Source organism: Panicum hallii, chromosome 5, assembly GCF_002211085.1.
Source record: "Panicum hallii strain FIL2 chromosome 5, PHallii_v3.1, whole genome shotgun sequence".
Lineage (NCBI taxonomy): Eukaryota > Viridiplantae > Streptophyta > Magnoliopsida > Poales > Poaceae > Panicum > Panicum hallii.
This window is the reverse complement of record NC_038046.1, coordinates 54428382-54454803: the sequence shown is the minus strand read 5'-3', so window position 1 is coordinate 54454803 and position 26422 is coordinate 54428382. Positions and strand designations below refer to the sequence as shown.

General features: G+C 44.8%; 4 protein-coding genes and 1 long non-coding RNA gene across 9 annotated transcripts; 1 reads left to right on the top strand and 4 right to left on the bottom strand.

Moving 5' to 3' along the window:
• Positions 1-1075: 1075 nt before the first annotated feature.
• On the bottom strand, positions 1076-5545 carry LOC112895834. Of its 4 annotated transcripts, none has more exons than XM_025963827.1 (7): positions 5480-5545; positions 3689-3835; positions 3200-3435; positions 2723-2805; positions 2073-2184; positions 1583-1657; positions 1076-1514 (listed from the first exon to the last, which is right to left on the bottom strand). In XM_025963827.1, exons 2-7 carry the CDS (start codon positions 3804-3806, stop codon positions 1332-1334), a joined length of 807 nt encoding a protein of 268 aa, XP_025819612.1. In that variant the 5' UTR covers positions 3807-3835; positions 5480-5545; the 3' UTR covers positions 1076-1331. The 4 variants fall into 4 exon arrangements, with proteins under 4 accessions (XP_025819612.1, XP_025819615.1, XP_025819613.1 ...); XM_025963830.1 differs by having other exon boundaries at positions 3200-3429; XM_025963828.1 differs by having other exon boundaries at positions 3689-3832; positions 5480-5523.
• A 1985-nt stretch (positions 5546-7530) lies between these two features.
• LOC112895350 lies at positions 7531-9803 on the bottom strand. Of its 2 annotated transcripts, none has more exons than XR_003229181.1 (4): positions 9310-9803; positions 8287-8498; positions 7956-8186; positions 7531-7751 (listed from the first exon to the last, which is right to left on the bottom strand). It is a non-coding gene; the product is annotated as an uncharacterized LOC112895350 (long non-coding RNA). The 2 variants fall into 2 exon arrangements; XR_003229182.1 differs by lacking the exon at positions 9310-9803 and adding an exon at positions 8933-9055.
• A 2388-nt stretch (positions 9804-12191) lies between these two features.
• Positions 12192-13073, bottom strand: LOC112892801 (uncharacterized mitochondrial protein AtMg00810-like). Its single transcript, XM_025959914.1, has one exon. The coding sequence runs from the start codon at positions 13071-13073 to the stop codon at positions 12192-12194; it is 882 nt and encodes a 293-aa protein (XP_025815699.1).
• Positions 13074-14959: 1886 nt separating this feature from the next.
• LOC112892800 lies at positions 14960-15559 on the bottom strand. Its single transcript, XM_025959913.1, has 2 exons — positions 15474-15559; positions 14960-15431 (listed from the first exon to the last, which is right to left on the bottom strand). The coding sequence occupies exons 1-2, from the start codon at positions 15557-15559 to the stop codon at positions 14960-14962; spliced, it is 558 nt and encodes a 185-aa protein (XP_025815698.1).
• A 5737-nt stretch (positions 15560-21296) lies between these two features.
• On the top strand, positions 21297-25669 carry LOC112891799 (chloroplastic group IIB intron splicing facilitator CRS2, chloroplastic). The gene is made up of 8 exons (XM_025958758.1): positions 21297-21594; positions 21719-21803; positions 22787-22854; positions 23470-23520; positions 23619-23692; positions 24258-24316; positions 24409-24485; positions 25032-25669. The coding sequence occupies exons 1-8, from the start codon at positions 21355-21357 to the stop codon at positions 25146-25148; spliced, it is 771 nt and encodes a 256-aa protein (XP_025814543.1). The 5' UTR covers positions 21297-21354; the 3' UTR covers positions 25149-25669.
• Positions 25670-26422: the final 753 nt, after the last annotated feature.

The following is a 26422-nucleotide window of genomic DNA, read 5'->3' as shown; positions in this document are numbered from 1 at the left end:
GATTTCGTTTATCCAGAATTTGCATTTGCCCGTGCTCTTTAGTGACAGAAAAGCTGCATCCAAAATAATTATTAATAATACATATAGCTATGAAATAGTTCTCGATAACAACTCTTTGTTTCCAAATTAATTTAACTCAAGAAAACTTGTAAATGGCACATCCTTCATAACTTACATGGCTATTTACTCTTAAGATATTACTATGATGCCTGGATTGCTAAGTACTGATTATATCTTTCGATTGTTCCAAATTGTGTTGTAGTAAGATACAAGAGAGTTTTCATTGTGACAATTAAAAATGAATATTTTGAAACCGGCTCCATTAAAATAATTTTAACTTTTCATGTCCATATATTGCTTTAGGGATTAAATTGATATTGATTTCATGACTTCTAATTTGGAGATACTACAAACACATTGACGTTGAACTATAACAGCAGAGCTGTGCTTAGTCTTGTAAGGATATTTTTCATTCCGAAACTTAAAACTAGATAGTGCTTATTCTAAATCACAAATCAGATACACATTGAGTCCCCGACTGCTTCATGATAACAAATAAATATATAATAATCAGACATTCAAAAATATAGCCAGTCAGTTTAACTCTTTTAAGCTACTTTGGCTTTCATTTGGATACATTGCGATCAGGGTAATACTATGTATTAATTTTTAAATCCTAATTTGCAGATCACATTAACACACTGTCAACATACCTAACCATTAGATACAAGTAAAATAGCAATGATGCCACCTTACCTTGTTACCATGAATAATCAAACCAATGTTATTTACCCTTAAATTTAATAGCCAATGATTATCCAATAATATTAGATTGACATGCTGATACCTCATAACTTTGGGTTTCTGCCGTTCTCAAATTTGTAGACATTATGAGATGTGATTGATATTTTGGCTTCAAATCAACAATCAGTTGTATCGTCAGTTGCCTGTAATTTTTTTTTTTGCTTACCAGCCTTTTCGATGTTTGGTACAGTTCTAGGTGCTGACATTTCTTGCCTGGCAGGAGAGCTTACGAAATCAATTTTCTGCTCTAATTAATAAGAAACACATACCCTGCCCGACAAGAGAAACGGCAACTATACATTATCACATCCAAAAATTGAACACTCAGATTCACTTGCAATTTGTGTCTACACTCTGCAGTGATAACAAAACCACTACAAGATTAGAGCTAAATAACCAGTGCACAATATGCTTGTTTCATCTAAAGGTGGCCAGACAGTATCAAACTCTGGTAGGGAGCAGCAAAGCCGCGCCGAGTGTCTAGTCAGGATTGACATCTGAGAGCTCAGTCCTAGGGCAGAAGTCAATCAGTCGCTCATTATCTCACTTCCATCTGAATGCTCAGAGGCATCAGTAACATCCCCAAGCTCTTCAGCCTCTTCTCTGTCGGTTTCCATAGCATCAACTTCAGATTCTTCATCATCAGTGTCCTTGTCCTCATAAATGATTGGTGGTTCTACCTCTTCATCATCAGCTTCATCATCAGCAATCTGGACCATAATACTAGTATCAATTGCAATTCCAGAAAAGATAACCCCTTTAAGGGAAGGAAACTTACCTCGCTGAAAAGATAATCTAGAGTGGTAGAGAGTTGAAGCGCTGACTTGAATGTTGATGTTCTTGCATCAATAAGCTGGGGGAGAAATTGTACCAGTAACATCAGTGTCCAACAATAAACATGTAAGAATTGCTATGTGTAGCAGCATAAGGACCCAAAGAGCTGGTATATGAGATTTTGAGGCTACATTGTCTTGTTGCAGATCAAACTCAACATCATCTAGGAAATAATGTAGTATCTTGATGAGTAGAATATCCATAAATAACAAGGCAAGTTCCCTTTTCAATGGGGCAGTAAGATCCTATGCAGGCATTAATCATCAATGAATGAGCATATCATCATGTGTCCCTTTTAAGCATTATACAAGTGTTGGCATGCTGGGTTCTATTAAGATTTTTTTACAACTTCTTAGTGACAAAGATATTGCCCTGGTTATTCTTCACAGCAATGCAGTTACTTTGTTTTACAGCAAGCCAAAATAATTGCTAACCTGGTAGAGAGAGTTGAGCAAGGACAGAGAAGATTCCTGGGACACAATGCTGCTCATGTGCCGATTAAGTAAAGTTTGCAGCCAGGGAAGTGAACAAACCAATACTGCGCCCCTGAGGAGGAAAGACAGTTGTGCTAAATCGAGGAATTTAAGAATTGCACCGAAACTTAGAAAAATGCAGCATTAGCAAAAGCTAAAAAGGTGATGACAATATGACTACACAGCATTACAGCAGAATAAGGAACTCAACAAACAGAAAAACAGTCATTCAGATCAGGAGCTCGACCCATGCTCAGGCATCTCAATGAACACACATATACAAATCAGATATGCATAGACATCATCTTGTCTCTCAGAAGCCATCTCTGTGTAATTATATAACTAATTCCCAAACCTGTTACAGTCCCCAGGAGCATGGCAATAAGTGAACATGCACATGAACAAAACCAAGCGATGTCAAGAATAAGAAAAATGATTAAAAATTTACAATAGACCAAGTATTGAAAGAACAAGAAGGCCCTGATTCACCATAAGCATACGACCCATGTAGGCCATCTCATAATCAATGAATTGAGTGTGTCCATATTACATGAACCACAAGTCCAAAATATTTATGTACAAACTGATGAAATGCTTCCATAGAATATTACCTCGATTGTATTTGCAATACGAAGAACTTGAGAAGCTTCACAACATCTGATGGTGTTAGGAGTGATATAGATTTTGCAATAACCTGTGTGTAACCCAACAGTAAAATTATGAGACATGACTGAAGTAACACTCGATCAAGTTGCATCAAGATTAATTAACACAGTGTACTCTCTGTTGTTTGTCAATAACAATCTGAACATCACCGAACCCAACACTGTCCCCAAAACATCTTTGTCAAACCCAATAAATCTACCTCTATAAATATATTTTATTGAAATAAATGTATACATATGGTTTTTACTTTTCCAATATAAAGTCTACAAAAGATGTTGATATTATATCTTTAAAAGTTTGTGACCGGAGGGAGAAAATAATATCACCAAGGACAACAGGTATGCAGTTGGTTTCAGATTTGATGGGTAGCACAATCAACATAGCATAGATGTTTTTACCAATTTTGGCACAGAAAAGAATACCTTCTGATCTCTATTATACAAGCAAGCTAGCAATGATATGTTATCATCAGCACGCAGAGCTTGCTTGAGCAAAATATGGACTGAATCTGCACTTGGTGGCGCCATAGACAGTGTTTGCTCTTGAGTATCATTCTTTTCATTATCTCTATTGATCAAATCCAGAGTAGCTAGTTTTTCACCGATAGTAGGTCCATCAAGATCATACTCTGCCATTTCCTCATTGACTGTGTCTGAAACTTCCCAACGAAATTCAAAAGCCAGTTAATTAAAGAACTAGAAAACAGAGGGTACCCTTAACTCCGTTCATTCATAGTCAAAACAGTTAGTGCATGAGAAAATTCCAACTTTTCTACTCCATCATGTTATGACAAAAAGGTAGTTAATTAAAGAGCTAGAAAACAAAGGTTAGCGTTTGTGCAGGAGATGTAGATGCAAGTCATCAGAATTTCAATTTTGAATATGTGCTAAATTTAACTAGGCATGTCTCACCATTAGTAGAATCCAAAACAGATGATGTCCTCTTCCTTGCTCTCTCTTTTTTCTTTGCACTTTCTTTTTTCTTTTCTTTTCGATGATGAGTGGGGGTTGTGTTCTCTTGCGTATCCATTTCTCCTAACTCCTTGCTATTCACTACTGCTGCAAAGGAATAACAGTTTACGTCAATGGCATGCATAATGTATATGACCTGCGACTCCCGTAATACTCTAGCATAAGCATATCATATAGCTGTCAGAAAACATGGATACATCTTTTCAGAAAATTGTAGTAGGTTAAAGAACCAGGACAAAAAAGGAACACTCAAATCTGAAAGGTCAAAAGTGTCATGCCATGTAAAGCAGATATGAATACATGCATATTGTATTTTTCCAAAATATCTGATAAAGTTTAGTATGTCTTTAATACAAATTAATAAAAACATGGGTGAAGCAGCTGACGAGTGCTTCCCGGCAAGGCCGCCACGGCTGCATCCTCCACCTCTTCTTCACCCGCCTCCGACAAGGTGACCGTGGCGCGTCAGACCCGAACCGCACAACCGTCCCCACGGCGCTCCGCGCCTGCGTGCGCCACGGGGATGCCTCATCCACGCGCAGATCCTCACCTGGTTCCCATCCCTCACCTCCAACACCGTCACAACCACAGCGCTCCTTGACAAGTACGCCAAGTGCGGCCATGTCGCCAGCGCCCGCAGGGTATTTAACGAAATGCCCCGTAGTGACAACCTCATCACCTGGAACGTGCTGCTCGCAGGCTACACACGCCACGGAACTCCCAGAGCGCGCATATAAATGCAGATCTTATGCATGGCCGATTACATTTTTACTGTATTTTTCATGGATAGTATTTCTGTTCCAACTATTTATTGAAGCAAAATATCAGACATTCAAGGGGAAAACGGGCTTACCCTTGCTTAGGTTTAGTGGTTTTTTCTCGATCAAGGTTACTGAACCTTGGCAAAATTTGAAGATTCAATCATCAAGCACATAGGATATTTCAAAAATAAATAGCAATCTTTACTGTAATAATGTCCTTCTCTGTCTGTGAGAAACTTAGCATGGCTCTAAATAAATCATGGCTTGCTCCATAATAAATCATGGAGCACTAAATTCCACTTGTGATTCAAGAATACTATCTATTTTTCTGCAAGGGGTTGTTTGTCTATGCTTACCACAGTCATCAAGCTAATGTCGGCATCAAGCTTGCCGGGCTCGTTGTCTGAATTGTCCCCGGCAAGCTTGACATGGAATTCTTCTGACAATTAAAGGCAGCTTGCCCAACTGAAAAACCACATCGATCTGCCAAGAATGCGGCAATTTACGCTAGCTGATCTCCATACAAGCAATAAATACATGCTCTGCGTCCTAGCAGCACTGTGTGATACACCGATTTAAATGGAACCACAGATTCGTAGCCCAAAAACAAATTTTCAGCACAAGTTAACAACGAGGACAGCAAACCGAGCTGCCACTCTCACATCTGGGTAGAACCAACACGAATCAATTCGGAACCTCTAACACGTCACACGATTCCGGGACTTGGGGATCTAAGTGTATCCTAAGAATCTACCGGTAAAATGCACACAGATAAGAAGGGGCATGTACAACGACATGGCGCGGGATTGAACGAATTGCTGGCCCCTGTCGAAAGAAACCGAGATGCGTGAACTGGAACGGCTCGCTGGACGCAAGGCGCCAGGAACCACCGTTCCGGCGGAGACGATTCGCGACGAGGGCGATGGGTTCTGGAAGGAGGGATTGGACGAGAGGGAGGGCGACAGCTCACCTAGAGTTCGGGTGCGGCGGCGGCGGCGGCGACGTCCCGTGGGTTGTTGGGTTTGAGTGGCGTAGTGCCGCCCTTTTAGGGGTATAAGGAGCAAGAAGCGGTGAGGCAGGCTATTTGGGCCAGGCCAAGGCCCAGGGTGATCCTGTATGGGTGGGGTGGAGCAGCCCGATAATTAGATGGGCCAGATAAACTGTTGAGATTTCGGATTTTTCTAGGTCCGAACTTCTAGAATTTTTGTTGTCACCGTTTCATATTACTAAGTAAAGTGCAGCACGCACGTATTTTTAAAAATTTAGAGACTATGAATCAATCATACTTATCATTCATATATTAAAAGATTATTTATAAAACTATGGATATAAAAGCTAGTATAGTGTTTCAGAAACTGTTATGCTTGCATTGCTACAGGCATAAAAAATTACATTAGTTTTATTCTTTTCATAAGAACTTGCAAAGCTGCTTCAAAAAATTTACAGAAAATGCAATCAACTTTATGCCTAATTATCTTCATAGCTCTTCACAGTCAACTAGAAAGTAGACACACCTTTGGCGCACCAGCAGTAATACCAGTAAATAAAATAATACCATTAGGAGTTTGTTTCGGTCGAGAAATATAGCATAGTAAGATTACAAGTTAGATAAGTAACGTAAATATTTTAATTTTATTGTATACTCATGCTTGCATTTGTTCTGTATAGATTTATTAATGCTTAAATGGATTTATTTAGCAAATACGATGAAACGATGAACCATGGGAACTCTGCTGTAGGTTGCCTATAAACTATTGGTCCATGGAAGAAGCTACTTTTATTTTGGTTCAAGAGTACATGGCAATATCAATATTTTGGGAAATAACTTTTAGTTGGGATATAGGGATGCACACAATATTTTTCTAAAGCCCATATAGCTTTACTTACTTATTCATGTTCCACAATGTAATACAAATTAAATATTTTGATTTACCAACCACTGTAAAGTTATTTTTTTGAATTTTAGTGCCTTCATACCTTCTAATAATTTTTTATAAATTCAAGAATTAAATAAAAGTCTCATATTGTTGTGGGTTGGTTCTATAAAATATGAAGGTTCCTTTTCAAAGAATAATATGCCATGAGGTGGAGCATTGGTTGTTTTTATGCAAAAATGAGATTACTTTTTGTAAGCAGTGAAGAAAAACGGACCGTGGATTCATTTTATGAGTAAATATGGTCTATTTTGTAAATTGACGAAGGAATGAGTGGATTGCGGGTTTATTTCGTAGAAATTTAAGGTTCCTTTTGTGAAATAACCAAAGACAAACTGCGGGTTGATTTTAAAAAATCTGAGAAGGGTTTTGTCAGTGTTTTACCGCCACGCCACCGAGGTATACCCTCGAGGTGGTGAGTTTGTAGGTAGGGTGTCGTCGAGATCAGAAACTCGAAGGTGCAAAGGAACACAAGGTTTAGACAGGTTCGGACTGCCGAGAGTGTAATACCCTACATCCTGTGTGGTCTATATTGCCTTTGATGGTGATTGGGTGATCTCCTTGGTGATTCCCTAGATGATCCTTGGAGGGGTCCTGTCCTCCCTTATATAGTCTGGGGGGACAGGTTTATATAAAAATCCTAGTCGGATACATGACCTAGAGACCTAGAGTTCCCTACTGTATCCGACTAGTTTTACTACTGTAGAAGTAGTTCTACTAGACTACGAGTAGTTAAAATAAATATAGGACGTGAGCCATGTCCCAACCCTTATCCTAGGAAAAGTATGCCACGTGTACAGTCCCGTGTACCCGGGTCTGATAGGTTTCGCAAACAGTACTGTAAGGGGGCCTCAGCCTGCGGGTTGATTTAAGTGAAGCTCGAGGGGATTTGTGAAAAATATATATGAACTACCGGGTTGATTTTTAGTAAATTGAAGGACCTTTTTGCAGAAAATCAAGATTTCCACGATATGGGCCGTCCGCCTGGCCGATCCGCCGGCCGGGTAAAAGCATGCGACGTGGTCTGCTTCACTGGCCATTTTTGGTCCGTGAATCGTAGCAAGCGATTTGACCCTTCCCTTTATCAGAACCTTACAGTGTTGATGAAAAGCATCGGAATAAATAATTAGACATATGTTGCATGCCTGATTCTAAATTATAACAAATCCAGCCTCCTATTAGTGAACATGGAAAATGTAGCCTAAACAGTCTGAATTTTCCATATGAGTGCCCTGTGTACAAGGTTGGATGAAGATTTATCCCTACACATACCTTGATTTTTGAATCCCTCGACAAGGTCCTATTGCTCTACAAGTAGAAAGAAAAGAGAAACGGTGAGAAGGACATCAATTACAAAGAATAAGAGCATGCATTCAGACCTATCTAGCCGTCCCCAAAATAATTAATAAGCAATTCAGACCTATCTAGTTGTCCCCCAATTAGTCCACAAGCAAGCTATCCAAAGCTCAAACTGTTACTTGCGCAAACAGGCAGGAGGTAACTCGTTTGTACCTTGAGAAGGTCGGTTTCGGGGACGAACAGGTTCCGCTAGGGATGGAGTATATTGGAGATTTTCGTATCCTTTCCCTTTCCTTTACAACCTCTTTTAAAAAGGAGTCCGTATCAAATACGTATTTACTACTCATCAGAAACCGCTTGATTTGTTTTCCTCCTGCTGCTCCTATGTACATTCTTTGTAAAGTGAACGGGTTGTCACCATCCTTTTGTTGCATGGAAATTCAACTGATCAACATAAGCATAGATATATCAAAAAAGTAAAATACCAACTCATTTCATTTTTATTCTAAATTAGCAAAGAAGATTATGTGTCTGAATGAAGTACCCGGATGAAGCTAAGCAAAATGGATGGGGAGGAGAGGGGCATCGCTGCTGGATGTAGCACAACCAAATTTGACCGGCTTAGGCCATAGATATTCCGGTACTCAAATATGCAGGGTGGCAATAGAATGGTGACTTAACACACATGGAAACATTATCAATAGTAATTCGAGTGCCAGAAATTTGAACAAGCAACCACCTCCATATGCTGCAAGCCTGAACACAAGGACATAATAATAAAATTTAGACTATTAATGTGGGCAAAGGTGGAATTACTTGGGATGATAAATCAGTAGCTTTATAGGTCTACTACTAATAAAACAAATGCAAAGCTAATCAGATACTCAAACTTTTGTTTTGCAGTAACTAACCAAGAACCACACATCCTACATAGTGCTGCTACTTATTTTTCAGAAGAAACCAATTGCTACTGGAAACTTTTACAGTACACTAAAAAAACATCTGGATTTTTGAACTAATCGACCAAGTTTCATTACGCAAAGACGAGAAAGAACCAAATATGCCTGAAAAAGAATGACTTTCCTCCAAGCTTTGATTTGCTAGAGGACTTGCACCACCTATCTTATAGAAGCAACAATTAAAAGCTTGAAAGTGCAATGCTTTTGAAAATCGAAATGGAGTAAGCTTACCAGATGTAAACCCACAATCTTACGCAACAAGAAGATGCTCTGAAAAGTGTTGGAGCCAACAACCAACCATGAAATTTTACCATGTACTGTCTTTATGAACTATCCTTTTGTGGAGTCAATGACAGAGCACAAAGCGTAACAGTTAAGAGACATGGCTAAAAGTAACAAAAACCACCCAGCAAGGCTGTAACAGAGTGCTCACCATGGCAACTTGCTTAATCCACGAAGCATCATTGCCAGCGACACTTTCACAGCAGGAATCGGATAATAAAAATAATTAATAATCTAAATCAGAGGCAAAATTTCAAATCCGGCAGTAAATCCAAGCAACGGAATACCAACACTCAAGTAAACAAATGGCGTGAAGGGAAACAGACCTTGCAAGAAGCGGCGGAGCGAGCCGGCGGTGTAGAACGTGTGCGCGAGAAGCTTCTTCTCACGTCGGCTGATGTAAAGCGCGCAGATCACCACGAGGTTTGGGTGGTGTAAGGACCCTGCAGCCTCCTCAGCAAAGGCGGAGCACATGAACCGGAGCAGAGCAACCCCGGCATGGTATAGCGTGCTGTGCGCCGACTTGGCCACCACCTCCACCTCCCCGGGCGCTTCGAGGATCGGGCAAACCGCACGAGCGCCCCCTCCCAACCGGTGATGTACCTACTGGGATCCGCCGGCTGCTTGGAGTCGGTCCTCCCTAGCGCCACTGCCGTGGGACGGCACCGAGCGTCCTCCGTGGCAACGGCGCCGTAGATGATTTCAAAATTTGATCAATCAAAATCCGATATAACGAGAAGGCTCCCTCCGATCTAGAGCTTGCTCAGTCATAGATTGAATTGAACCGAGCAATACGCAAGGCAATCAATGCCGTCCTCTTCCGAGCCCTTGCAGTCTTCTACTTCGTCCGCGTCGCCGGAAAAATTTCTTGACGAAAAAAAATGAGAAATCGGATATAACGCGTTTATCTGTGGTGGCCAATTTTTTTCTAACTATAAAAAATTCTTCATTTTGAATTCATGCCCACCCCGCTTCCCCTAGCCTATATATCTTCTTATTTCTATGCATTGTGATGTCTTATTTTTTATGTTAGATTGTTTGGAGCTAATCTAAATTATTAATTTGTGTACAGTTCGAGGGATTTTTTTTCTAAATTTTGTTCGAAATAAGAAGGTAGACCCGATAAATTTGCGAGAAATTTGATAAACGCTTTTATCGGTGACCTTCCATTTTTCCCTTACATCGGTAAGGTTAACCTGACGATGTTGGGTGGGTACATCGCATGTACGGCAATCAGGTAGGACGGTGGACGCAGTGAAAAAAGTTTTCTATCTTTGGCTCAAATATTCTAACTCCTCGTTTTCATAGGTCCACACCTGTTCCTACTTTCTTAACGTCCGCTGAGTGGGTCCAGGGTGAAGGGTACGGTGGACCAATCTAAATGAGAAATATTTTCAAAAATTTTTATTTTTATGTATAGACAGAATAGTTTTTTTTTCTAAATATAAGAACCTTTCAATTTATTCAGCTTTACATTATCGTACGTGTGCTTAATTATGTGCAGGGTATGACAACACAGACCGACACCGAAGTCGATCATATTTCGGGAGATTGATTACAATTTTGCAGAGTACTTAGACGACTATGAGCCTGGGGAGTACTTGGGCTTGAGGGAGTTGGTGAGCACCATGCAGATGATGGCGACGAGGAGGCTGAGCAGCAGAGCAGCGGCCAAGATGATCCTCCTGTCCCTGTAGTAGACGGCGTCTAGGCGGCTCGTCATCCTCCTCTAGCCCGGAGGTGGACGATGCCCTCGAGCGTCCGGAGGTAGAGCTCCTGGCGCAGCAGCGGGTCCGTGAGGGCCTAGAAGAACTCGGCGGTCCGCTGGTCGCTCATGGTGCTGAACAGTATCCTCCTGGACCGCAGTTCTTCGACGTCCCGCTCGGTGCGGATGAGCGAGGCGAGGATGGCGAGGTAGGAGCTGACGCCGCTCTCGTCCGACACGCACTCCAGCGCCACCATGTTGATGAGCCAGCAGCGCGGCAACCAGCTGATCGAGCGCCAGCTGCGGGAGGGCGAGCCGGCCGATCCGGAGCGCCGCCGCCGGCGGCTCCACCCTCACGTCCGTCACGCGGCACGTGCCGCTGCCGTGGATCCGGATGCCGGCCTCCGCGAGCTCCACGGCCGACGTGAAGCATACTTCCAATCAGCATGTATCGTGGATGCAGGACCAGGATATGATACTGACACGACACAAGAGAAATAGCAAGCAACTAAGTCTCGGTTACAGAATAAGCACCGGCAGCCACTGGTTCCTAACCACATCAAAGTACGAGTATGTTCTGAACGGTGAAGAATCCAGTCGGAAAGTGAGGAGGGGCTCATTTCCTTTCTCTTCTTCCTCCTTCCTCCTTCTTTTTCTTTATTCTTTCTTCCTAAAAATAGAGAGATTCCCACTCTGGCATGGCCCAGTGTCAGCATGAACTTTATTGAAGGACTACCAAAATCTGGTGGTTTTGATGTGATTTTAGTGGTAATCGACAAGTTTACAAAGTATGGTTATTTTTACTTTTAGCACATCCTTTCACAGCATTGCAAGTGGCTCAGTTGTTCTTCAACAACATTTACAAGCTGCATGGGCTGCCAGATGTCATCATCTCTGATAGAGATAGTATCTTCACAAGTAATATTTGGCAGGAGCTATTCAAGCTGTTTGATACTCGGCTTTTGATGAGTTCTTCTTATCATTTTTAAACTGACGGCCAGAGAGGCTCAACCAATATCTTGAAGCATTCTTGAGATGCACAGTGCATTCTTGCCCAAAACAGTGGCACAAATGGATCTCCTTGGCAGAATTTTGGTATAATACTGCCTTCCAGTCTGCCATTGGCCATTCACCATTTGAGGCTCTGTATGGTCACTCTCCAGAAACTTTGGCATCTCCAGCGCAATGCTGAAGGAGGAGAAAAACGAGAGAAACAGAGATCAACCGCACTTCTCATTGATCAATGAATGGTTACATATACACTTGCAGAGCTCTAACTAACAGCGAGATTACAGGCGGAGCGTGGCGTGTGACGCGGACGGAGTGAGACGCGCGACGTGGGCGTGGCGTAACTGCCGTTGGCGAGCACATTGCCGAGCCGTTGTACGTCTCGCTAACCCCCCCCCCCCCCGAAATCTTGAGATCGCTGCTGTCGACACAAAGATTGTCTCTAAAGTCATTGTAGAGAGCTGTGGGCAACCCTTTGGTGAACACATCGGCGAGCTAACGCGCGCTGGGAACATGCAGGACTCGAACTTCGCCGATCGCGACCTTCTCCCGGACGAAGTGGATGTCAAGTTCGATGTGCTTGGTGCGCTTGTGATGTATTGGGTTGCGGGACATGTAAACCATGGAGACATTGTCGCAGAAGACCACCGTTGCCTTGGAGATGTCGCAGTGCAGTTCGCCGAGGAGATGTCGTAGCCATGAACACTCGGCGACGGCGTTGGCAACGCCTCGGTACTCCGCCTCCGCGCTCGAGCGGGATACGGTGGTCTGGCGCTTTGATGACCAAGAGATCAACGAATCACCGAGAAACACGCAGAACCCGAACGTGGAGCGCCTGGTGTCCAGGCAGCCGGCCCAGTTGGCGTCGTTGTACGCCATCAGTGTTGGTGAAGAGGCAGCACGTAGATGAATCCCAAGTGACGGTGTCCCCTTGATGTACCTCATGATGCGCTTTAGCATGGTAGAGTGGACGTCTGGAGGAGAGTGCATGTGGAGGCACACTTGTTGAACAGCATGGGCGATGTCTGGACGCGTCACGGTGAGGAACTGCACAGCACCCGCCATGATGCGGTAAAAGCTTGCGTCTGCAATGGGCTTGCCAGCAGTGGAGGAGGGCTTTGGCTTCGTGTCACATGGGGTGGCCACGGGCTTGCAGTTCAGCATGCCGGCGCGCTTGAGGAGGTCGTCGACGTAGCTGGCCTGCGAGAGGAAGAAGCCGTGGTCGGTGCGCTGGACGTCGATGCTGAGGAAGTACTGGAGTGCGCCCATGTCTTTGACAGCGAACTCGAACTTAAGCTTGGTGATGATTTGTTGGAGAAGGCTCGTTGAGGATGCTGAGAGGATCATGTCATCGATGTACAGGAGAAGATACGCCATGTCAGTGCCGGTACGAAGCATGAACAACGACGAGTCGGATCGAGTTTGTGTGAACCCGATGGATGTCACAAACTCAACGAAGCGCGTGAACCAGGCGCGAGGAGCTTGTCGGAGGCCGTAGAGGGAGCACGACAGGAGGCAGACGGTGTTGGCTTGCTGAGGGTCTGCAAACCCAATGGGCTGCTAGCAGTATACCCGCTCCGTCAAGTTGTTGCGGAGGAAGGCGTTGGAGACGTCCAGCTGGTGCGCGGGCCAGTGCTTGGTGGCGACGACGGTGAGGACGGTCCGGATGGTGGCCAGCTTAACGACGGGTGTGAACGTTTCGCCGAAGTCCTTGCCCGGTCGCTGATGGAAGCCACGAACCACCCACTGGGCCTTGTAGCGCTCAAGTGTGCCGTCCGAGCGTAGCTTGTGTTTAAACACCCACTCGCCGGAGATCACACGAGCACCGGTAGGACGCTCGATGAGTGTCCAAGTCTTGTTATGAAGAAGCACGTCGTATTCAGCTTGCATGGTGTCACGCCATGATGGATCCTTGAGTGCCGCACGGACCGACGTGGGCACCAAAGAGATGCTCGATATGGTGCTTATCATGGCATATTTGGGATTGGGTTTGTGGATGCCGGCCTTTGCTTAGGTCACCATGTGGTGCTGGGGATGGAGTTGTTGCGCAGCGGACGGAGCGGCGGCGGCGGCGGCGGCGGAGTGGTGAATGGCGCTGGGTAGCAGCGCGGCGGCTGGTGTGCTGGTGGCGTGTTGGCTGGCACTAAGTGGCGGCGCGGAGCATGGTATGCTTGCGGTGGGAGTGGGAGGCGAGCCCGTCGGGGTAGCAGCATTGGGCGCAGACGACGGCGAGGCTAGAGTCGCGTCATGTCACCGTCCGCTGGAGGCGGGTGGCAGCGGTACGCTAGTGGGGCCCTCATCCTCGACAAGAGGAGGAGGTGGTGATGAGGGCGCCGAAGCTGCAATCGCTGCCGCACGAAACGGGAACCGCTGCTTGTCGAATACCACATGCCGAGAGGTGTAGATGCGGCCGGTGGTGAGGTCATAGCAGCGGTAGCCACGATGGTCTGTCGTGTACCCGATGAAGGCGCATGGCACGGAGCGAGGCATGAGCTTGTGAGTCGTTGTCGCCATCGTGTTGGGGAAGCAGAGGGAGCCGAACACGCACAGCTCGTCGTAGGTGGGTGGGATGCCGAACAGGAGCTCGAACAGCATCTTGGCGGTGGTGAAGTGGCACGGCCATCGGTTGACAAGGCGCGTGGCGGTGGAGAGCGCCTCTGCCCAGAACGAGGTTGACACGCCGCTGTGGATGAGCAGGGTGCGGAGGCAGTCGTTGAGTGTCCGCAGGGTTTGCTCCACCTTCCCATTCTGTTCGGAAGTGTATGGGCAGGAGAGCCGGAGGGCGACGCCATGTGCGGAGAGGAAGAAGCACAACGCTGTGGAGTCGAATTCCTTTCCATTGTCGGTCTGCAAAGCAAGTAAGCGCAAGCCAAACTGTGTGCCAATATAAGCGTGGAAATCACGGAGGAGGGGAAGAACTTCAGATTTCTGGCGCATGGTAAATATCCACACATAGTGCGTGTAATCATCCAGGAGAACCAGATAATATTTGTATCCAGAGAAACTCATCACAGGGGAGGTCCAAACATCCGCATGAATTAATTGAATGGGAAAAAAATGAAATCGTTTGAGAGGAATCAAAAAGGCAACCGGACATGTTTGCCTAGCTTGCAAGAAAGGCAAGTATGTGGGTGGGATTTATAACATTGGGAATCAAAATCATGAAGAATTTGGGACAAAACTTGAGGCCACAGGGTTGCTGACGATGAGCGCTGAGTGCGAGCTGCGGAGGAATGCGCTGGGGATACAAGTCGTCGGAGCTCTCACATCGGAGCGTCACCGTTCTGGTCCAGGTACCACTCGCTTGAGATGGCGATACCTCGGATGGAGACCCCAAATGAGATTGAGCACTGGCTGGGTTGGGAGACGGGCTGGCCGAGGTAGCGGAGGCTATCGGCGAGGGTCTTGAGGCGCGTGGTGTAGTCGGTGATGCTCATGTCGTCTTGACGGAGGCTGCGGAACTCGGCCTCCAGGTACACAGCGCGCTGCATCTTGTTGTCGCGGAAGAGCCCTTCAATGTCCACCCAGATGGTGAAGGCGGAGGCGCGCGGCTTGTAGACGATGTTGAAGACACACTTGTGCAACGTCGTGTAGAACCAGTTGACGACGCAGTGCTCGGTCTGCAGCCACTCGGTGTCGGGCTCGTCGAGGGGCGACGGGACGAGACGTGTGTCACCAAGCCGAACTTGCCGAGGATGGAGTCGAAGAAGCACCGCCACTGGCTGTAGTTGGACTCTTCGATGTCAAGCAAGGACGTGGGAGCGGATGTTGACTTACTGAATCACGGACGGAGGAGCGGGAGGAAGGACGATCTCGCCGGTGGTGGAGTTAGAGGAGGCAGTGGAATGGGAGGGTGAGGCCATGGCAGCGGAAGAGGAGGATGCGAACGGGTTAATAAAGGCAGATCGTTCAATCACTGATACCATGAAGGAGGAGAAAACGAGTGAAAGAGAGAGATCAACCGCACTTCTCATTGATCGATGAATGGTTACATATATACTTGCAGAGATCTAACTAATAGTGAGATTACAGGCGGAGCGTGCCGTGCGACGCGGGCGGAGTGAGACGCGGACGACGTGGGCGCGGTGTAACTGCCACGGGGACATTGGCGAGCACAGCGCCAAGCCGTTGTAGCGCCGAGCCGTTGTACGTCTCGCTAACAAATGCAATGCACCTCTTCTGATCTGGACGATTGGCTGAAGGAGCGTGATCTGCTTATGAAAAACGACAACATCTTCAGCGCGCTCAGCAGCGTATGAAAGCACATGCTGATGCTCACAGATCTGAGCGAGTCTTCAAGGAAGGAGATATGGTTTATCTAAAACTCCAGCCGCATGTCCAGTTATCAGTGGCGTTCCGGAGCAATCAGAAATTGTCCTTCAAGTTCTATAGACCATACAAGGTGTTGCAGAAAGTGGGCAGTGTTGCTTATAAACTTGACCTTCCAGCTCACGCACAAATCCACCCTGTGGTTCATGTCTCCCAGCTAAAGCAGTGCATCTCTTCTTCGGCAGATGTGAGTCCTGATCTCTCGGCTCTCTGTACTGACCCAGCTGTTGAGCTTCTTCCAGAGCACATCATAGAGCGTTCTCTGGTGGCCAAAGGTTTGGCGTCAGCTTTCCGCATCAAGGTCCAGTGGACTGGCCTTCCCGCATCCCTGTCAACTTGGAAGGATGAAGCTGATCTTCTTCGGCGCTACCCGGCTGCAGCAGCTTGGGGTCAAGCTGCACTTTAAGGGGGGAGAGTGTTACAACCTGAGCTGTGTTGGGCACGTGTGATGGTTGCGTATGTGTTGGGCCGAGCCCATGTCGCTCGTGGGCCGTGAGCTGTAATTGTCTGGTGACTGTGGGGCTCGAGTATAAAGCCACCAGCGTCCTGTGTTCGAACTCATGAACAGTGTTAACCGAAACCTGAACTCCATTCCTGAGTTCTTTCCCCAAATACTCCCTAAATTCCTCTCAGATTGCTATCTTTTCCCTCAAATCTATTCTCCGGTTATCCTAGTCAGTAACACTCCTCTGTATTATCAAAATTCTATACACATATATGTATGAGATAACCTATAACACGGCTGATACGTAGCAATGTATCATGAGACGTTACGTGCTGATGTTTGCGCCGTGGGGCACGGGCAGAAGCGATTCAGCCCACAACTAAAAAGAGACCAATTCAGCAACCGAGCCGACCTCGAATTTTTTTAAAAAAAGGTTAAAAAAATTAAAATTCGAAAAAGAGGTGGCGGCTTAGAACAATTCGAAAAATGGGTGCCTCCCGCCCAATCAACGGGCGGGGGATCGAAAAAAATTTTGAAGGGGCCTCTTCGCGAAAGTTACGCGACATCCCGCCGTTCCAACGGGCGGGGGGGCCTCCCGCCCGTTGGGAGGGCGGGAGGTTCCGCCGAGGGGCATGCCGCCCCCCCAAAGGGAAGGAGGTTCCCCCGACGGGCATCCCGCCCTTCCAACGGGCGGGATGTCACCCCCCCACTATTTAAGCCCCCCGCCCACCCCTAATTCTCATAATATTCATCAAAAATCAACAAAAAAGAAAAGGAGGAGAGGAAGAGAGGAGAGGAGAGAAAGCGGCGAAGCCCTGTCCACACGTCGGTTTGGAGGTATTATAATCGTATAATTATTAATTATTTTTACGAATATTTGTTAGGGTAGTTATACGTAGAATAGTTTTCAGTATTTTCAATAGCTTTTAGAAATATTTGTTAGGGTAGTTCTATTTTAAATAGTTTTGAGTATTTTTAATAGTTTTTAGATATATTTTTTAGGGTAGTTATATTTTGAATAGTTTTTATAATTGCAATAGTTTTCAAATATATTTCTTAGGGTAGTTATATTTCGAATAGTTTTCAGTATTTTTAATAGCTTTTAGAAATATTTGTTAGGGTGGTTCTATTATAAATAGTTTTTAGTATTTTCAATTGTTTTTAGATATATTTCTTAGGGTAGTAATATTTTGAATAGCTCTCAGTATTTTTAATAGCTTTTAGAAATATTTATTAGTAGTATTTTCAATAGTTTTTAGATATATTTCTTAGGGTAGTTATATTTTGAATAGTTTTTATAATTTCAATAGTTTTAAGATATATTTTTAGGGTGGTTATATTTTGAATAGTTTTTAGTATTTTTAATAGCTTTTAGAAATATTTGTTAGGGTAGTTCTATTATAAATAGTTTTTATTATTTTCAGTTGTTTGTAGGAATATGTCTTACGGTACTTATATTTTTGATGCAGATATGGCGCAGACACCGGAGCTCCTTGACGCGAACATCGACAAACGGCACAGGTCGTACCTGGCAGCGGTGGAGAGGCAGGAGCTTCACGAGTTGCGCCCTCATGTAGCAAAGGAGTTGTTGCACCTGGACGACCGCTGGCTTGACAGGTGATACTTTATATTTTTTTACGAAACTAATGTATAGCTTGTACGATAATTGTAACCACAATGCAAAATATACAAGTTACGTGAGGCTGGTTTACTGCCACTCGCACATATGCTTCAGGCCGGCGACAGCCAAGACGGTGGCGCCAAGAAGCGGATGCAGCTGGACCGCTCTCTACTTGCAGCGTTGGCGGACAGGTGGCGTCCGGAGACGCACATGTTCCACTTGCCGTGCGGGGAGATGGCCCCCACGTTGCAGGACGTGTCGTACCTGCTCGGGCTTCCCATTGCGGGTGAAGCTGTTGGCCCGGTTGCCGTGCCACCTTTCTGGAGGGCGGAGCTGCAGGAGCGGTTTACTCCAGCGAACCCGCCACTTGTTGTGAACGTACCTGATTTGCCCGGCCCCGCCAAGAGTTGGGTAATACAATTTAGGGTACGTCCAATTATTTTTTAATTAATTTAATTGAATCATATGTGACTACCTCTAAGTATTGAACAAATATATTTCAGGCTCAGAATCTGCACCCTGTGGCTGGGCAGTACAAGGTGTCGCGATGCCTGGAGGCATATCTATTGTGGTTGTTCGGCTGGACTCTTTTCTGCAACTCTACCGGCAATTATGTGGACAAGGTGCTCATGCAATACGTGCGCGCGATTGCGGATGCGGAGCCGGGCCAGATACCTGGGTGGAGCTGGGGATCGGCAGTGCTTGCTGCCACGTACCGAGGCCTTTGCCAGGCCTGTTTGAAGACGGAGAGGACCGCCGTCATCACAATCTGCCCACTTCTGCTGCAGCTATGGTTGTACGAGCGATTCGCCATAGCACGCCCCCTAATCAGCGAGGAGCCTTATCCGCCTGAGATGTATGGGATGTGGGACGAGGATAGCCCCACGATGGGTTCGCTTTGGACCGATCGACGGGTAAGGTCTTTAATTTACTGTTGTACGTTTCTGTATATGCAAAGTACCGATGCAGTTGTGTAATTTTGCAGATGAGCTGGGCACATCGGCAGGTCCGAAAAGCATACCCGCAGTTCGTGTCCGAATTTGATCGGATGCGGCCACAGGATGTCATCTGGATCCCGTACACCGCTGCGGCTATCCAGACACGTGCGCCGCATGGGTTGTCTTCCCTCTGCACGCGTGACGAGGACTACTGGCTCACAAAGGCGAATCTAGTGTTCAATGTTCTCGTCGAGCCGTACTGCGTCGAGCGTGTGATGAGGCAGTTCGGGCGACAGCACTTTCCTCTCCTACCTCGAGCGTTTCAGGCCGTGCCGCGCAACGTACACGAGTAAGTTTGTGATAACTCGTTTTCTATTAATTATATATTCGTTATCATAAAGTAATGTTGTCTTTCAAATATTTGCAATAGATATTCGCGCATGGAATATCATGCCAACGAGATCAACTGGGTCGTCAAGCTGCAGGAGTACGTAGAAGGGTGGCTTGACGCACGTGACGATGTGTGGGGCGAGGGGCAGCCACACATGGAGGCGTCATACGGCGCATACCCCCGCTAGTACCTCCCTCGCACGCGTCCGTACGTCACTCTTTCACGTATTGATGACGCGGAACATCAGCACCAGCCGACCATCTTGGACACGTATCCCTCATACCGTGATCAGGCGCAGCGTGGCGCGGTACGTCTTTCGCAACTTGAATTATTAAATCTTTTTTATAAAAGATCGATAACAATATTACTCTGCATCCCATTACGTATGCAGATCGATCTGATCAACTTTGCGGAGGTCGAAGCTACATCTCAGATCACGTTGCTTGAACGTGGAGTACGTGTACCGGAGGCACAGTACAAGGACAGATTGCGTAAGATTCAAGACAACTTGACGCGAGCGTTACGTGCCCTGACGTGTCGCGGCAGAGACGACGTGGGGGCCTCCAGTTCATCTCATGCGTCCGCCCACGTGTACACAGCTGGCCCGTCGACCTCTGTAGCACCGCACGCAGCGTCCAGCGGTACTGCCGCGAGTTCAAGCTGTAATTCCTTTATAATTGCCATTTCGATCACCTTTGATTTACACGACTAATTTCATTTCTTTTTATAGTCATGCACTCGACGGCAATGGGACCTCCTCCTGCAAGAATGGAGGCTCAGACGTTTGGCGCCTATGCTCCAGGAACGTCTCTCCCGTCGGGTTCGATGCCAGCTGCACCAGCTGCACCGTACTCTCAGGGCTATGCTCAGCATGCATGGTCGACGGGAGCTCCTGCATACGATGGTCCATTCGGTGTGCCGGACTGGGACGACTTGGTCGGAGCTGGTGGGCGGCGGTGCCGAGCCTGACATCATTGGTCCATCCCAGACGTATGACGCTCCAGGTGCACGGTCCCAGGATGACCCGTTCACGCCTTCACCTCCTCCGCCTCGTCCTCACCATGCTCCAGATGCATTTACGTACTCGGAGGACCACATACGCCGACGGGTTAGGACTAGGGGTGAGGACCAAGAGAGCGCGAGGTCCGGGACAGGCGGGGTAGATACTCCTGATTCGGTGGACTTTTTATATTTAAACTGTTTTTGTATGATACTATTTTCTTTTTAATTGGTTGGTCTATCGTACTATCGTAATATTTGGATTCTACGTTGCAACGTTATCGTTTAACCATCTTCATACGAGTTTTAGATACAACAATCTTATTCGTAAAATTGAATTAAAATTTTATATGTATACAAAAGAGTATGGCGAATCAATATTGTATTTGAAAATAGTCTGAATTTCAAATAGATTGTAAATCATAAATTCCAACATAAAATAATAGAAAAAATAAGCAGTGAACATCTCGCCCTCTGGCCGGGCAGGATGCCTCCCGCCCTCTGGCATCCCGCCCTCTGACCGGGCGGGATTCCTGCCTCAGGAACCTCTTCGCGAATAAGAAATTTTCTTATTCGCGAAGGGGCCTTCGGGAGGGGCCTGCAAAAAATTTTTGGAACATTTCGCCCTCTGGATGGGCGGGATGTCTCCGGCCCCACGCCTCCCGCCCGATTAATGGGCGGAAGGCACCTATTTTTCGAATCGTTCCCAACTGGTACCCCTTTTCGAATTTTAATTTTTTTAAACCCTTTTTTAAAAAAAACTCGCCGACCTCCTTCTTGTGCTAGGCATCAGTCCGACCCATACATACTTCCGGCCCATTCGATCCCATCAAGATATTTTCCATTTTCCTCCAAAAGTATCCCGGAAACTGCGGTGCCTGCCCCTATTATCGCTTCGGTTCGCCGCCGCCACCGCCTCCTTTCGCCCGCCCGCCATGTCGTTGCTCGCCACGGCCACTCCCACCATCTCCGCTCACTTCTCCGCTCCCCTCGTCCCCTCCTCCCACGCGCACCGCCGGAGCGTCGCCGCCCCACTCCGTCGCATCCGCCGTCCGCGCCTGGTCACCGTTGTCGCCTCCGTCCCCGACCCAGCGGCGGGGCCGGTGGAGTACACACCCTGGCTCATCGCCGGCCTCGGCAACCCAGGCAACAAGTACTACGGCACGCGGCACAATGTTAGCACAGACGCGACCCATTTGTTCGTTTGTATTCCCATTCCCCTCAGATTTGAGGTGATGGGTTCTCATTTCTCAATTCTCACCCTCCATTCCCTTGTGTGACGGCTCGTTTCGTTACTAGGTGGGGTTTGAGATGGTGGATCGCATCGCACGGGAGGAGGGGATCACGATGAACACAATCCAGTCCAAGTCGCTGCTGGGAGTAGGTAACTAAAGCACCTTTTCTTTTCCTGGTTTGTGTCTGCCTAGGTTCTACGTTCCCCTGTATGTTGTGTTCCACCCTTACTGCATGATTTGGATTGTAATCATTTTGCTCCGTGCTGATGTTCATGCTAGTGGCATAATTGGACATCAATCTCGGTGAATAGTTAGACCTAGATTCGAGCTGGAGTATGGTAGTCAAAGCATTTGATTTGCAGAGATTCCCCCAGGTACCTGTTCAGCTAACCATTAGGTTGACAGGTTTTATTATCTGACTTCTGTAGAAACTTGTTTCGTGTGAGTTTTAGCAAAATAAATCTAAAGTTATTATTTGGTTAGATTGTATTTAATGAACATAGCGCTTGGTGAAAGTGAAAACTGAAAAACAGTTCTGTTCTCTTCTTCTCTGTGTCTTATATGAATAGAAAAAATTCGGCTTACATTTGTTTCCTTTGGTGGGAAAAGTTATCTTTTTAAGTAGCCCCATTTTGTTGAGGCACACATTGTACATTCACGAGAGTTCTCTCCCTGAAAATCAGGGTGCGATATCAAACTAAAAGTTTAAAATGACATATACAATATTGTCCAAGAGAAAACGAAATAGCATTTTCTCATGTTCATTTGGCATTTTGTTTCTGTTATTGTTCTGTTTGATTCAGTTAGAGGTCGTGCAGCTCAATTAGTCCTTATCGTACTGCAAAGGACCATCGTAGACAATGTCCTGATGCACTGATTGAAATTTGAAACTTGGGCTGCCGATCATCCTATCAGAAAAGTACATCCTGGAGATATTAGATATGCATAATGGGTTAAGTGCGATGTATTCAAAATAAAAGAAAGCTACCTTGATAGAAGTATGGACAGTCTGGCGAACATTTTCTTTTGGAAATGATAACTATTTTGCAGGATGTTTAACAGTCACTTTCATAATCATGTTCATGCTATTAATTTATTTTTAACCCATCTTTTGTGTTGAACTTTAGTGCAGGTTCAATTGGCGAGGTGCCAGTCTTGCTGGTAAAACCACAATCATACATGAACTACAGTGGGGAGGCGGTGAGTAATTCCTAGTCTTTCTAGATGACATTATTAGCTTGTGAAATGTAGGGGCAATGATGTTTTAGTTACTTAAATAATTTTTTCTTTGATAACTTAATATCTTGTGGGAAATAGTTGCATTCCTTATTGCTTAAACTTTGCAATGTATTGGTGAAGGAGTGAACATTTGATGCCTGTGATACAAAATACCGCCTGTTAGCAGTATGCATATGAAATGTGCAACAGGCAAATTTGCACTTCCATAGCTCTTTGATCAAAGTTCAGTTTTAGCTTATTCCAAGGTATAGATATATTAATTCATTAATTAGAAACCATTTGTTACTGCTACGCCTTCAAGCTCATTATCTATCCTTAAAAATTCCTAGGCGTTAATAGCTAAGTATCCAATGAGTAAAGTTAGTTTGGTTGAATACATGGTAGAATAGAAACACAGCAATTTTGTTAATAATCTTATGATATCGTCCTGACTTGCCTACATATGCAACTTCTTGTTTCTCCTCATTCTTGCTAAAGTATCCACATCATGTCTTATACCATATGCAACTAAACAATGTCAATGCTAGTTGAGTCTGTTATCATTTATATCCTAACTTGATCTGTTGTCATGTGAAGATTGGACCTCTTGCAGCCTATTATCAAGTACCGCTACGACACGTCCTCTTGGTATTCCTCATCATTGTTCTTTTGATGATTTACAACCATTAGTCATTATCGTAAACTCATAAGTTGACTAATGTCTGTGAGTCCTTTTTTTGTTTCAGGTTTATGATGACATGAGTCTGCCCAATGGTGTACTAAGGATTCAAAGGAAAGGAGGTCATGGTCGCCACAATGGGTAATCTTCTTATTTGCAAATCATTTGTCAAGTCATATGGGCTACCTCATTAGTTAAAGGAAACGTGCTAATGCCACTCACTTATTGAGCACATAAGATTTGGTCAGCCACTTTTCACGTAGTGGATTTTGTGGTTCAGCAAGGGAGCAAGAAGAACACAATTCACACATAGTTTAATGCACTAATACTTGGCCTGGTTTGTTGCCAAATGTAACACATAGATATACATGTCAAATACTCAAATGTAAGCTACAAATTTACTTTTACTTATCTTGATATATAGTTCATCAAGATTTTTGTTTGGACTCTTAGAAAACAATAAATTGAGTTTTTACAAAGTTTAGTAGTTTGCGAAGTTTTATCGTATCAAACCCTAATACTTGAATATGTGGGTGTATTGCTGGTTTAACAGTCTCGGGTTCTTGACTCAAGATTTCATAATTTTGTGAGGGAAGATGCAATGTTATAATTAACTTATGGGCATTATACCTTTGAGGTAGCTATCTCTATGATCGTTGTAGTAAATTTCAATACCTTCATAAGAACCATTTTATCTCAAAAACAGGTTACAGAATGTGATTGAGCAATTGGATGGACGCCGGGAGTTTCCTCGTTTATCTATCGGTACACTACTATAGTACTATGTTTGTGTCCTTACTATTCTTCTATACTTAATGGAAAGTTCATAGAATTGTGTTGTTGGCTGTTGTGTATAGGCATTGGTAACCCACCCGGAAAAATGGACACACGAGCTTTCCTTCTGCAGAAGTTCAGTTCAGAGGAACGAGTGCAGGTATTGCCTTTGCTCTATGTTTAAGCATTCTAAAGAAGATAGGACAAAAACTTCCCTCTATTTTCACTTGGCTTCACTATTGACTGTAGGAAAAAGATAATACTTTCCACCATTTGGCTGGGTTATCACAATTGATGCATATTAATGTTGGCTGTAGGCAGTCTAATGCTAAATGTTGGCAGTAAACACATCTTGTTTCTATAAAAAGAATAAGACCTGGTTCCTTGTTGTATAGACTACAGAGTTTTGAGTGGTGCTTCAACTATCTTTTACACTAGAGTCATTGGTGCAGAGGGACCATCCCAACTTATATGTAGTGTCAATAGTACCAACACAATCTGCTACTAATGGGGAATAGTTATGTGAAATTGATTCCGGAAAGAAAATTAGGAATCTTAACCTTTACTTTATCACCCTAAAGGATAACTGTTGTTACTTAAGCTCTGACTTCTTCGTCCTTAGTGTTCCACCCTTTTCTTGTAGGAACTTTGTGATATAGCTGCTCTTGAATTGTTGATTTAAACCTGTCTTATGAATTTGATGAAGATTGACACTGCTCTGGAGCAAGGGGTGGATGCTGTGAGGACCCTTGTGCTTAAGGGTTTTAGCGGAAGTATTGAAAGATTCAACCTGGTGCAGAAGTACAAGTTCCACAGGGTTTGAATGCTTGAGTTAACTTCTGAAACCTGATATGCTCCAACATCTTTGGTAGTAGTTTGTAGTTTTGAACTACTCATAGAGGTGTACTGAGTTGCTGCCAAAGTGTCCCTGCAGTTTTGAGGATACTAAAACCCATCAGAGTGTACATAAGGGCAGTGACGGAGCTTAATGAGTAGCGCAGGAGGAGGGGGGGGGGGGGGGGGGGGCGCTGCGAAAAGCATGGTAGGATCTGAATTTTTCTTACTGTACAAATGGTGAAACTAGATGATTCCTAATGAACTTTGTGGAGGGAGGGGCCATAGCCCCCCTTTGACCCCATTGAAGCTCCGCTGCTGCATAAGGTAGTATTTTCTCCATATTTTCCTTAGGAGAACATATGGTTAACTGAAACTGGAATATAAGATAGGTTAATTTTGACTAAGGCCATGTAAAATTACTCATATATTCTGTAAGCTGATGACTAAGACATTTGAGTTTGATGTAAAAGAGAAAATATAGATCAATTTGATCCTCCCCTCGCTGAATCTGATTTCGTCCATGCAAAGCGATCACATAGGGAATATATTTTTTAATCTCTGTCCGTACAACTCGTTTTCATCAACTTGATGCAGTAAAGTTGTTTAGTAGTGTGCCATGTTATGGTTAGAGATGTCTAAGCCTGTACGTTATCTTGTCCTTCAGAAAATTATTATGGGAGATCCCCAGGACTTCTTTGATAAGGACATGAAAGTGAAATATAGTTATTATTTTCTTATTCTGGTACGCCAGTCTGAACGTGTCTGGCAAAAGATAGAAAATTGTTTTATGTTACTTATGTAAAAGGTAGTACTACTTCTTGCATCAGCTAACCTATATTACCATCTAGAAGAACCAGAGTGAGAAGCTGTGGTGATTAACCTTTTTTTGAGGCAGCAACGTGGGTGGTGATTAACCTGAATAGGTTTTCTCATGGTTGAATGCCACCTACAACAATCTTGCAACCGATGTATAGATTAGCTTTAAAAACTAGGTCTTGAGTAATTTGCTACATGATAATTTAAGGAGCAAGGTCGGTTAGACTTTTAGGTGCTGACAGAATTGCTGGACTTCCTATTTGATAGAGCACATGGTGGAGATAATAATTGGCCACTTTTTCATTTCTTGCCGGGTTACCTATACCTAAATTTGCGTATATGGCTATATGCTGTTCTTCTATTAAATGCTCGCAGAATGTACTGGAAATTAGTTGAGTAGCTCTTGACCCGGGACCATATACTTTACTATCATGAATCATCAAC

Bases quoted from the DNA above. Each gene is read 5' to 3' on its own strand.
- LOC112895834 (XM_025963827.1), bottom strand. From the start codon at position 3,806: ATGGATACGCAAGAGAACACAACCCCCACTCATCATCGAAAAGAAAAG. The intron at 1,658-2,072 runs GTTAGCAATTAT...TTTCTCCCCCAG, and splicing joins TGCTCAACTCTCTCTACCAG to CTTATTGATGCAAGAACATC. The intron at 1,515-1,582 runs GTAAGTTTCCTT...ATTATGGTCCAG, and splicing joins TAGATTATCTTTTCAGCGAG to ATTGCTGATGATGAAGCTGA.
- LOC112892801 (XM_025959914.1), bottom strand. From the start codon at position 13,073: ATGGCGTATCTTCTCCTGTACATCGATGACATGATCCTCTCAGCATCC.
- LOC112892800 (XM_025959913.1), bottom strand. From the start codon at position 15,559: ATGGCCTCACCCTCCCATTCCACTGCCTCCTCTAACTCCACCACCGGC. The intron at 15,432-15,473 runs GTAAGTCAACAT...TTGACATCGAAG, and splicing joins GCTCCTCCGTCCGTGATTCA to AGTCCAACTACAGCCAGTGG.
- LOC112891799 (XM_025958758.1), top strand. From the start codon at position 21,355: ATGTCGTTGCTCGCCACGGCCACTCCCACCATCTCCGCTCACTTCTCC. The intron at 21,804-22,786 runs GTAACTAAAGCA...ACTTTAGTGCAG, and splicing joins CAAGTCGCTGCTGGGAGTAG to GTTCAATTGGCGAGGTGCCA. The intron at 23,693-24,257 runs GTAATCTTCTTA...TCTCAAAAACAG, and splicing joins GGTCATGGTCGCCACAATGG to GTTACAGAATGTGATTGAGC.